Genomic DNA, 13,057 nt, shown 5'->3' with positions numbered 1-13,057 from the left:
ATACTATTCATATAGTTCAAATTATTACACAGCGCATTGAGGTAGAACAAGGTAAGACAATAACAATGCAGAATAAAGTGCAAAATCAGCAGATAAACAAAATAACGTGCAATGCAGATAAACAAAAAGGTGCAAGATTATGATGAGGTAGATTGTGAAGTCAAGAGTCAATCTTATCAGACAAGAGGCCCATTCAAGAACCTGCTAACAGTGGGAATGACACTACACTTGAGTCTACTGGGACAAACTTCCAGGGCTTTTGTATCTTCTGCCCAGTGGGAGAGGGGTGAGGAAAGAATGTCTGGGGTGTGTGGGCTCTTTGATTATGCTGGCTACTTTTCCAAGAGAGTGAGAATAAAGACAGGATCCATGTAGGGAAAGCCGGTTTCTGTGATCTCTTGAGTTGTGTTCACAACACTTTAGCTTCCTGCAGTCACGGGCAGAACAGTTGTCAAACCAGGCTGTGATGCATCTGGAGATGATGCTTTCTACAATAAAAAGGCTCAAAGAGATCATGCCAATCTTCTTTAGCTTTTTGAGGAAGGAGAGGTGCTGGTAAGCTTTCATGGCCGTGGCGTCAATGTGGTTGGACCAGGATGGACAACTGGTGATGCTCACTCCTAGGAAGCTGAAGCTGTCAACCCTCCCAACCTCAGCACAGTTGATGTAAACAGGAGCATGTGTACTGCCTTGTTTCCTGAAGTCAATGACCAAGTATATAGTCTTGCTGATATTGAGTGAAGGGTTGTTGTTGTGACATCATGTCACTAGGCTCTCTCGCCTTCTTGTACTCCAACTCATCGTTATTTTAGATGCAGCCCACGACAGAGATGTCATCTGCAAAGTTGTAGATTGAGTTAGAGCAGAATCTTGCTCCTAGCCGGGCTGCCGTCCTAAGCTGACGAGCCCCACCTGCCCGAAACAACGGGTCTTGAGGCGCCAGTGGCTCACCTTTGCCCCTTCTCTTGTCAGTAAAAACAGTTCCACTGGGCCTAGTAAGTAGCTAAGCCACCCAGGAAGGACTTGGACTTGGTTGTCAGAGGCTGTTGAGAGATGTACGCCATTTGGAGCACTTTATAGGTAGAGGGAGCTTATACCACCCCCCCCCCCCCCATCCCCACCACCATGGCTATGAGCACCTGAGGAACCATTCCTTTATTCCCTTGGTAATCTAGGAATTTGGTAATCTGGCTGGCTGGCGGCGCAGTGACATCAGTGCCGGACCCTGCAGCGTAGGTTTCTGAGTTCGAACCTAGTCGGGCTGCTCCCGGGCACGCTTTCCATCTGTGCCGGGTTGAGCGTTGAGCTCGCAACTCGGCCTTGCAAAAAAAAAAGACCGCGCTGTGAAAAGGACGTGGGGGACCACTCACAAAATCTTTCCTCCAAGACAACCACTTGAAAAGTGGTCGCCGTGGCTCTGGCAGAGTACGGCACACACAAAAAAAATCTAGGAACTTTCCTATCTGAATGATGTAATCGAGTCTATATAAGTGCAACCTCTTTAGTCAGTTCTAAACTTTTCAAAGAACTTTATTTCATCTTCAGTTTCCAAGATACCAGCTGCATATGTTTTGTTGGCCTTTCCCTCTGCCTTTCATCATCACACCCAATTTGCATATTAATGATAACAAAGCCAAATAAACTGTTCTATTACCAGCAGAGATGATATACCATTTGGAAAAAAAAAAGTTCCTGGTTCTTGTTGATTGCTAAATGAACAAATTTGCCCCAAGATCTGGTATTTAGACATTTTGCACAAATGCAAGTTTAAACCTGTATGGATTCATCGAAAGATGTCTGTTGAGTTACTCTGCAATTGATTTCATGTGGTATTACTGGTATAGAGTCCATTCCAGTGAAGTTATCAGATCTGAATATCTTGGAGTTGCTCATTGTTCATATCTGTAATGCATAACTTAATTTCCTATACAGATGACTTGGCAGACATTTGCATTACATTTATGGGTTCTTAAGAGAGCTGAATTCATTTTTTTTCTCTCTATTATTATGTACTGCGTTGTAAAGGCAACAAATTTCACAAAATATGCCGGTGATGTTAACCTGATTCTGATTCTGAATTAAAAATGGGGTCAAACAAAAAATGCCACTTAAATTTCCTCCTCCCTAAGGTCTTTTCTCTATGTACAGGTCTTCAAATAGCAGGATAAGCATTGCCGCAGAGATAAATGGAACCAGGATTTCAAAGCGAAACTTAACAAAAATGACATGAAATTACATACTTCCATACTTGCCATCTGAGTGATGAATGATTGAGTAATCCTTTAGAGATTAACCATCACACTCTTTGTTACAGAGATGAGGATGCAGGAGATGGTATCCATGGGGATAGGCAACAAACCATTTATGGACATCAAGCCCAGTGACGCTGCAATCAGTGATCGTGCAATTGATTATATCATGAAGGGTGGAGGTAGGTCAAATAAAATAATCAGGATGTCATTTAATCATTTAAATGCTAACTAAGTTTGAAACTACTTATTTTAAAATGCATAATAACCAGGGAAGAGATGTTTGCAGATTAAGAACAATGTTGCACTTCATGAGTGCCATCTTTTTGATCTTTTTATTTCCAAACTTTATCATCTTCTGAATGCTTTGAAGTGCTATGGTAACTGTATACAATACTCTTCGTTATGGTGGTTTTTACCAGAAGACCTATGACCTTTTCCCTGAGCTCAGAGTTCATAGGTCTTTGGGTTCTGAGTATTGATATGGACCAGGTGAAGGTCACTTAGGATATAAGTATTTGTTCACTTCCATTTCCTTTCTGCAGAGCAGTGCTCAGTATACTCTGCACAAATGCAGATGGGGTTACATTGCGACTGTACTCTGACACAAATAAAATTTGTATCTGTGTGTTCTCATGAGGAAATGCTGAGTGCTTCTCAAGAAGAGTGGGAAGTGACTTCATGTGCTGTACACTGACATTTTTCTTCAAGGGCTGACACAGAATAAAAGATTCTTCAAATGATGAAGAATTTGAAGTACAAAAGCAAAAAAAGAAAGGTCCCCATTAATGAGAAAAAATACATTTCATTTTTTGTCTGACTCTTTGCCAGCAAACTCTTGCCCCTATCTACGTATATTTTTCCCTTATAAGATACTTCTAGTTCCTGCTTCAAGGATTCTCACTGACGTGTTTTCACACTCAACCAGTCCTGTGATTGATGAAACATCACTCACCTTGTCTCATTATTAACTGAATTATACACAGATTTCCAAATGAGAGAACACGGTTTTTCCTTATTTTCTTCATCAAACCCTACATAATATGTATACTGCATTAGGGCTAACAACAAGGATTGAATTGTCACGTGTTAAATCTCATGCTGGAGACCTTTGAATAGTTCAGAATTAGCTGGTGACTTTTTTTCAATGATACAGGTCCCCTGTAAAATTGAAAATGTTCTGGATGTTATTTTGAATGATCACTCTGAGATCATTCAGTAGGCTTATCAATGTGCCTACTACCATTTGGAATCTGTGTTGCAAATTGCTTATATTTGTTGCTAAGTTTCTGTGATACCCAAACAAAAAATCCTTCATGTATGGTTGTCCACTTTGATGATCTTGCTCTTCCTTAATGTGGCATAAACATTTTCCTTCTAACGTTTAACAATTTGATTATGACTCATTAGAAACTCGTACAAGAGCATCTATTGCTGTGTCTTCATTTGACCACTCAATGTCCTTCAAGAGGCCTCATTCCACCATATCCAACAGCAGTACCTCTTCTTCAAGCAGTCAGTCATCTTCATCCATTCTGGGGACTCTCAATCTTCATGTGTATTCAAATCCAGTACATGCTGGTCTGCATTTGACACCCTTCAACCAGTGGACCTATGACATTGGTACGTGTATCGAAGAAGATGAGTTGGAACAAGATACTGGAAGCCAACCCTCTATAGGTGAGTCTATAACAGAGTGGGCATTATTCTTAATTAAACTTCTGAAAACTCATCAAACCTATTTTGTTTATTCTGAAATGTAAAGCTAGGAGAAATTGATGTAAATTATTCTGCCAGATTTACCATTGTTCCATGCAAATGATGTTTCTTCAAATGAGTATATTATTTTGCTTAACATTTAATCATTTAGCTTAGTACAAAAAAAAATAGCCTGAGTGCAAACATTGAATCGTATATGCATTAATATTAGATAACCTTTCATCAGAATGATTGAAATCATATTGATTCTCCCTGTTGTAAAACTAGGTAGAATTTTGTTATAAAACTAAAAAGAAACTAAAACTTTCAAAATAAATTCTCTTTCATCTGACTCCTACGATGTGGTTAGAAATTTGAAATAATATGGTTTCTATACCACATGTAGCAGATGTTATTTTTAAAAAAAGAAGAGCAAGGCTCACATTTATGTGCAGAAAGCAATCTGCTTGAGAAACTCAGCAGCATTTACATTTATGTATAATCATTGTGACTTGTGTCTTAAAGCACCTTTTACCCAAAAAAAAACTTTAGAAATGAAGTTACTATTGTACTTAGACAATCAACTGTGAATTTCAAAGACAAATCCTGCTTAATGTTGTAGCACAGCCATTTTGGATCAATTCAGATTTGTAAATGGCAAAGCTTATACATTTCTAAAAGTGATGACTGTCACCTGAAGGAAACTGAGCCATACTGAATTTCCATTCTTTTGTCTAAGTCACAGAAAGCTCGGAGACCTCTTCACAATGCACTTCTGCAGAAAGCATCAGTGGCTCAACTCTCAACTATGTGTCTCAGTTTTCCACAGAGACATTTTCTGATGAAGCATCTAATCCTGAGTCTAATAAGCCTTGCAATTATTCATCCCCAAATCTTTCTCCGAAGATGCAGATAGCTAAGCAGGCACGAAACCAATACATAACTGCAGTAAGTATCTGAGGTTTGTGTAGTGTTGATTATTGACTAATATTGACAACAGATCAATGTTTCTAATAATTACAGCTTACTTACCAGTCCTGTGATTTGCTAACATTTATTCTTAACATTCAAGCAAAGGCTTTTACATACTTCAATTTTGAGAAAAGAATCTGCTAGATTTTGAGGATGCTTGTACAAGAAGGAAAGTTCTTGGGTGAATCATGCCACACAAAGATAGGACTTCTTCCTCAACAGGTCTATCATGACCATCAACTACCCATCTAAATTAATCTTCTTCATCAGCACTTGATTCATAACCTTCTGTGTTTGTCTAAGTAGTTTTAACGTGTCGTGAGAGTATCTGCCTCCATCATCCACTCAAGGAGAGTGTTCCAGATTCCAATCATCCTCCAGGTGAAGAAATTCTTCCTGGAATTCCTTTAAACCTTTTACCTCATACCTTAAAGAGGTTTTGTCACCTCTGTCTTGGGAAAATATTCTCTCCTATCTTTCCTGTCTATACTCCTCTTAGTTTTAACATTGCTCAATGAAGTCTGCATTTAGCTTTCTCAGCTTCAAGGAAAACAAAAGTAACCTACCATTCTCTTCTCTTAAGTGAAACACTTCATCCCAGGCATTCTCTGCACCCTCTCTAATGAATTCACACGCTGCTTATATTGTGGTGCCCAGTACTGAACATGATATTCTAGCTCTGTAAGATTTTAAGACATAAGCAAAACACACATATTTTCTTTCTGCATATCTTTCTCTATGGATTGCATAATTATGTTTTAAATTGATTGTTATCAGCAAAGCAAATCTTTGAGTGTGAACAATGATTCCAACTGTAAAGCAGTTATTGGATTTGTCAAGATGTGGCAAACTTGGATGAGAAGTTATGTCAATTTTGTGAAATGATTTTTGTTGATGCTTGTCCGGTTTAAAAAAACATTAAAATCTACCTTCTCTTATGCCATTCTCCATTTTTTCTCTCATCCTTAATAGCCCTCCAATTCTTTCTTCTTTTTCTTTCTTTATCCTTGTCTCTTTTACCTCTCTACTGTTTTCTCACATCTTCTTTATTTTCTTCATTCTCTTAAATCCTTTCTTAATGATTTTGGGCACATTTGCCTGATTCAGAAGAAGAAGAAGAGCTTTAAAAAGAAATAGAAGGAATTCTACCCAATTGGAACCTTTCTTCCTGGATCATAGCCTATACTTTCACTTCATTTCTAAGACACAATAAAGAAGATAACATGTGCTTAAAATATAGTATTCAAACATTAATGGATGTTGCTCTACATTTTTCATCTTTAACCCAACAAAGCAGTAAGTTATTGTTCTGAGCATTGGCCAGCTAATAATTTTAATTTGGTTCCTTTCCTTCACTCTCTTGGCAGTGTAAAGTCTCACATGTAACATTAGGCTTCTCAACACTGGTTTGCAAAGATAGTTCAGTAAGTAACTAGATTTTATAAGTCAAAGTATCTTTCAGATTTAATCAGACTAATGAATTTAAGCAGGTGTAAGTGGTGATTTACTAAACAATAACCCTAACTGGGAAGATAACAGAGGTGATTAGCATGTTTCAAATGGTGCTATTAATCATGGTGCTTTATTCGGGCTGTTAGCTATTAACTACGTTCTCTTTGTAGAAGTGAGCGGGATCCCTGTCTTAACCTGAAATGACCTTTCTTTTGACAACAATCATAAGTATCTGGCAGGAACATAATTTTAATTTTGTGGATGGGTTTCAAAGCACTTAAACCACTAAAGTTAAGAATAAGAGCAGATAAGATTTGACTTTTTAAGATCCTGAGCCAGATAAAAAAAATGAGGACAGCAATTCAAAGTCTTTATAAATCAGTAGGGCACTGTGTACAAAACTGGCAGTGCACGCTAGAACAGATGTATAGACTTCAGTGAAGATGTGGTGAAATCTTCTTCACAACTTGCCGGAGCAGAGGGGTTTCAGTTAACTAGATGGGCAGAGAAGATGAGACTGTTCTCCTTAAGAACAGAGAAAGTTTGACATTACAAGGATCCTTGATGAAGTTATTAGGAGGAAATTCTTTCTGTATCCAGGAAGTTCAACAAATTGGACAGATCTCACTTAAAAGTAATTGACTAAAGAATCCAAATGGTGATTGGAAGAAATGTACCACAAACACCAGAAAATCTGCAGGTGCTGGAAATCCAAAGCAACATGTACAAAATGTCAGAGGAACTCAGCAGGCCAGGCAGCATCTATGGCAAAGAGTAAACAAGCAGTCCTGATGAAGAGTCTCAGCCCAAAATTTTGGCTGTTTACTGTTCCACAAATGCTGCCTGGCCTGCTGAGTTCATCCATCATTTTGGTGTGTGTTGCATATGATGAAATGTTTTGTGTCATCAGATTTGTAGAATGTCAAAAGTACCCTTTGACTGTTGGTGGAAATAATAACTTCCAAAAAGAAATTGTGGATATACAGTACCTGAGAAGAATATATTTCCAAAATTATATTGAAAATCCAGAAGATTTGGAGCAATTGTATGATTCCTTCAAAGATCTAACAGTAATGGCTTTACTTGTGATGGACTGGGCCATATCCACTACTTTTTGTAGGATTTTTCTTTTGAGGGCATTGGTGTTTCCGTACCAGGCTGTGAAGCAATCAGATAATATTTTCTTCACCACAGATCTGTAGAAGTTTGTCAAAGTATTCGAGGTCATGCCAAATCTTTGCAAACATCTTAGGAAGTAGAGGCACTGTCATGCTTTCTTTGTAGTTGCATTTTCCTGCTGGGCCTAGGTCAGGTCTCCTGAAATGGTGACACTGAGGAATTTAAAGTCGCATGCCATCTCCACTGTTGAGGACTGGCACATGCATCTCCGGTTTCCTTCTCCTGAAGTCAATAATCAACTCCTTGTTTTTGCTGACATTGAGTGAAAGAGTATTGTTGTGGAACCACTCTGCCAGATTTTCAGTCTCTTTCCTATATGCTGATTCATCGCCACCTTTGATTTGGCCATCAACAGTGGTAAAGAGGTACAAATGAATTTGCCACAACGTCATATAATACCATTTACTTCATAAATATGCATTGGGAAAATGTATTTCCATTATACAATCCAGTGTACATGTGACTCCAACGGCTTCTGATGTGTGGTAGTAAGATACACAATTATATCAAGCAAGACCTACCACCACCTCAGGGCAACTAGTGTTGGGCCATTGATGCGACATTCAGTGATGGTCATATCCGAGATGGATTAAAAAAGTTCAACATTTTAAGTTTGTTTATCTGATGATTTTACTTTCTTCCTAGCTACTGCATACTACAACTTTTCTGGAGATCTTTCATAAACCAGGATTTAAATCTATTTTCGCCAGTAGAATCGTCTGACTTTCCTTTTAGTTGGCTGCTCCCCCTTTTCTTCTTTGTTGTCAGTTGTCCCTTGATTGTTCTCTATCTATTTCTTACCCATGTTTGAGATGTTTTGCCATCATGACTTCCCTTTGCTGCATCAAGATTTAACTTGAGGTGAATAAGTACTTTTGAAATCATCTGTTTTTATAGTCCCTCAATGGAGAACTTGTTTTTATTGCAAGAAGATCTAATGAAGCCTTTGCATCTAAACTCTGAGACCTGCACTGAGCTATTGCCAATTTTTTCTGCCTTTTGTTCTGGGGTTCCAAGGTTTATTGCTCTGCTTTGTTTTATTTTAAACATTCCTCCTTACTGCAGATTGTGTCTTCTGGGTTGATACCAGTCAGCACTTTCTACACAAAAGATTACGGAAGTTTGAAACTATCTCCATTGAAGAGCTGTTGGTTCTGGGTATTAGTAGGAAAATGTTTAAATTTATATTGATGGATTTTATCCAGGTATTAAATTATAGAGACAAGAGTGGAGCCTGGATGTCCATCAGAAATTACCTAATTTCAATAAACATTTTTGCTTTAGATTACATTTGCTCTCCAAAGTTCAAAGTCCAAAGTAAATTATTATCACAGTACATATATGTCACCTCATACAACCCTGAGATTCTTTTTCCTGTGGGCATACTCAGCGAATCTATAGAATAGTAACTTTAAACAGGATCAATAAAACTGCAAATGCACTCCATGAATACACTTGAGTTTTTGGAAGAGCTGGCTGGATTCTATTCTTCAGTTGCCTTCTAACTCTATGAGGTCTATGGCTGCATGGGTGACTTAATTTACATGTGCTTATTCTTGTTATAACATTTTGTTTTAACAGCTCTGAATGGAAAATTCAACATAGTGAAGAAAGTCATTGTCACCTCTGAGGTATTGGACTGCTACAATATTATTGCTGGAATCGATTTGCTAACAACTCACACAGCACCAGATATATCAATCTCAAAATCCGAAATAGAATGAATAAATCAGCTAACGTTCATGAGCATTTGGATAAATGAAAAGGACAGTGGGATATGCCTTTTTGCATTAAAAAGGACATTAAAATATACCCAAGTGATAAATGGGAAGTAACTAGAGTATATGTACTGTACATACGTAGAGTATTGTTAGTTTTTTATATAGCATATTTTTAAATTTTTATATTTCATACTGTAAATAATGAGTCTTTGCTGTGTGACCTATATTTTGTGCAATTTATAGTGGCTGTAACTTTGGAACTGCAACACTGTAGATATAGATTAATTCTTTACCATAGCTAGTGTATAAATCAAATTGTCTAGGAGTGTTATATTTGTGTAAATATTTATTTTTAATGGATGACATTATCTTTTTCACCAATATTCATGACCACTATGTCTCTATCCTTCTCAGCTATACAGACTTTATACCTGGTTTGAAACTTTGCTGCAGGTTATCTTTTATTTCTTTCATTTTCCAGCAAGTAGGCAGTGTGGTGGCATTTGAGCTGAGCAGCTTATAGTGTCTACCATTTTGACTGGAGACTGTTGCAGTGAACAATCTTTGAAAAGCCGTTGCTTCCATGTAGTGGTAGACAATTATAAACAAGTGATATGATTGACCGAAAGATCCGTTTTTAGTATATTTTTAATAAGCCAGCAGATCAGAAACTAAGACATGTCTTGGTCCTGTTTGCTTCTGTCCCACTTGTTAATGTCTTGCAGTAAGTATTTTATTGCACAAAATACAAATTCTTTTTGTGTAAGTTTTCCATTGTCTTAAAAAACATTGCATTTTTTCCATTAATATTCTGAACAAAAGTCCTACCCTTATAAATTTGATCACATACAATATGTTTAAAACAAGTGCATAAACTCAGACATATGGCCATTGATTCATCTATTGATTATGATTCCTTGCTTGAATATATCAATCTTATTTTATTAACTAAAATTGGTAGCAAATAAAATGACCTTTTAAACTTTTTCATGTTGTGATTTTTGTGTATAGTTTCTAAGATATTTTGTCTCCCCTGAACAATAACAATTGCGGTTTACAATTATATAGGCCTCTTAACCTATTTTCACATTCCAAAGGTGTTCCACATATGTGAGCAGAAACACTGGGCCAAAGAAGAAGATATAGTGAATGACTAGGCATTTGGTGATAGATGTGGGTTTATGGAAAAAGAGAGTTGTTGAGGCAGGAAGGGAAAAAGGGAGAATTCAAGAACTTGGAATCTAAATGCCCCCAAACTTTGGCTCCAATAATGGACAGAAAGACTAATACAGAGATACAGGTGCATTGTAAGACTGGAATGTTACAGAGGACAAGGGTGAAGGAAATACATTCAGTGAGTCAATGTGCTTGGCGGTGTGAAAAGGGAGTCTGATGAAAAGAAAAACAGTAATTATCCAGCAAAATCCAGGACCTCCCATTGGCCATTCATGGGAGTATTATGTTCAAATGAGAGCAGACTACATGATAAATTTGTTTCTATTGCCACATGTTCTGAGGTAGAGTGAAAAACTTTGTCTTGCATGCCATCCATTCAGATTATTTCATTACATCAGTGCCTTAAGGTAGTATAAGGGAAAGCGATAGCACAATGTTGAACAAAGAATTACATTTACAGGGAAAGGGTAATGCGAGCAATCAATAAGGTGCAGGACCTTAACAAGGTAGATCCTGAGATCAGGAATCCATCTTAACATACTCAAAATTTGTGCTGTCAGTAAGCAGTTTTGTAGTCCATTATATTTACCTTTTCCAACACACTGTACACACCGGCTGTGTGGCAAAAAGAAACATATCAGTGTCTCTTCCACCTCGGGCGACTGCAGAAGTTCAGCATGAGCCCCAAAATCCTCAAGACTTTTTACAGGGGCGCCATTGAGAGCATCCTGACTAGCTGTATCACCGCCTGGTACGGGAACTACACCAACCTTGATTTCTGGGCACTGCAGAGAGTGGTGCGGACAGCCCAGCGCATCTGTAGATGTGAACTTCCCTCCGTTGAGGACATTTACAGCAGCAGGTGTGTAATGAAGGCCTGGAAGATCATCAGCGACTCCAGTCACCCCAACCATAAACTGCTTCAGCTGCTTTCGCCTGGCTGATGGTACCACAGCATTAAAGCCAAGACCAACAGGCTAAGGCACAGCTTCTTTCTACAAGTCTTTCTACATGTCTATACATTGTGAAGGAGTCATAATGCAAAGATATTTACTCCCTCATGTTGTGAGATGGATGTAAGATTTAAATAAGTTCAAATTCAATCAGTGGAAGCATATTGAAGCTGATATCTTCACCCAAGTTGAGATCAATTACACATAGAGATCTGGCACTGAACCTGGCCCGAAGACAGTTCTCATGAAGAGTCATTAATCTGAATCATTACTTTATTTCTCTTTCACAGATGCTGCCTGAACAACTGAGTGTTTCCAGCAATTTTGGTTTTAGTTTTGTATTTCCAGCACCTGCGATTATTTTTGATTTTAACTGCATCTGCTGAATTCCAGAGTTGCAGTGCCAGATTTGCTAATCAAGCCATTTTTGTTGTAAAGAAGATTTTGGTATCACATTAGATGGAATATCAGCCATAAATTAGATTCAGAGGAACAAATACTTTGCAGATCTTCTTCTTGCAACTGTTTTGAACGAATAAATACTCAGTTTTCACTTTACCTCAGTGGATGGCTGGTTTCCTAATGACTTAATGCCTTCTCCAGAGATGTCGAAGGCTCTATCACATTACTCTCAAAATATTTCTCATCACTCTCCCAAACTACTTCATATCAATCTCTGCAAATGGTTTCCATCTCTTTCCCAAACTCTATAATCATGAACTGTTTCCCACTTTGTTATCCTTTAGAACAGGCTGTTCCTATTTCTGCTTATGAGCCACGTACTCTTAACAAAACAGAGTGTTTACTATGCATGGTTCGGACACTTCACAACTGGGTGTAAATTTGGGGTCACGTATTTTCTGCAAGTAAATTTGCATCAACCAGAAAGCTAGCACCAATAAGAACTTAATAAAACATTTTGATATAATTGACAGACATGGACTTCCACATCACACCATGAAAAAAACTACCGACAATTAAATGTTGCAGCAAATTTGAAGCATTGAGCATGTGGGAAGGCCCTTCTATAGACAGCATACCATTAAATAAGAAATTAAGAGGAAGCTGGAGGTCACCAGTCCAGATAATGATGATTCAGCACTGGAGAGAAAATCGAGTCAAAGGCTCTCAACATTGACAAGAAACTGCAGAAGCTATTTGTGTCAAGGAAGAAAGGGACTGGGTGTTGGGTTGAGGATGGGTGGGAAGTATCTTATTACTAATACACTTATTTAGCACCTGCTCTCATGATTGTGCCCAAAAATATTCCAAGAACTTTGGCCATCTAAGCTTCATATTCAAGAGATTGCCCGATAACTCTTCATACCTGTCACCAATTATACTTCATTTTTAATTATATCAAGCCATACAAGGGGTCAAAGAGTTAGTTTCCAAGAAGGACTTTAAAAGTTTTTGTAAAGTTTGGGGGGAGACTTTACACTTACCAGCCAGGTAGCTGGTCAGGAATAAGTGAAAGGGTGGATTCAGAGGCATGTTGAAGACTTCTGGGGCTGGCAGTGATAACAGACCATGGAAGGATTTGAAAACAAAGATAAAAAGTTTAAGGTTGAGATGTTTAGTATTGAGAACAAATCCAGATCCCTGAGCAAGGATGAAGGAAAGCATGAGTTTATGAGAGTTGGAAGATGGGGAGTAA

At 38.0% G+C, this 13,057-nt stretch overlaps 1 protein-coding gene across 6 annotated transcripts in view; it reads left to right on the top strand.

Annotated features, from left to right (window-relative positions):
* The window catches only part of plekhg4b (pleckstrin homology domain containing, family G (with RhoGef domain) member 4B), a 292,650-nt gene extending 282,410 nt beyond the window's left edge, over window positions 1-10,240 (top strand). For 5 of the 6 annotated variants that reach the window (XM_072283436.1, XM_072283437.1, XM_072283438.1 and 2 more), the window contains 4 exons: window positions 2,315-2,431; window positions 3,660-3,929; window positions 4,687-4,895; window positions 9,132-10,240. In XM_072283436.1, coding sequence (XP_072139537.1) covers window positions 2,315-2,431; window positions 3,660-3,929; window positions 4,687-4,895; window positions 9,132-9,137 — 602 coding nt within the window. In that variant the 3' untranslated portion in view covers window positions 9,138-10,240. The remainder of the gene's footprint in view (window positions 1-2,314; window positions 2,432-3,659; window positions 3,930-4,686; window positions 4,896-9,131) is intronic. The other variant, XM_072283435.1, reaches the window with a different exon arrangement.
* The last annotated feature ends 2,817 nt before the right edge of the window (window positions 10,241-13,057 follow it).

Source organism: Mobula birostris, chromosome 19 (genome assembly GCF_030028105.1).
Source record: "Mobula birostris isolate sMobBir1 chromosome 19, sMobBir1.hap1, whole genome shotgun sequence".
In the NCBI taxonomy this organism is placed as follows: domain Eukaryota; kingdom Metazoa; phylum Chordata; class Chondrichthyes; order Myliobatiformes; family Myliobatidae; genus Mobula; species Mobula birostris.
The sequence above is the reverse complement of the archived record's forward strand: the minus strand, read 5'-3'. Positions and strand labels throughout refer to the sequence as shown.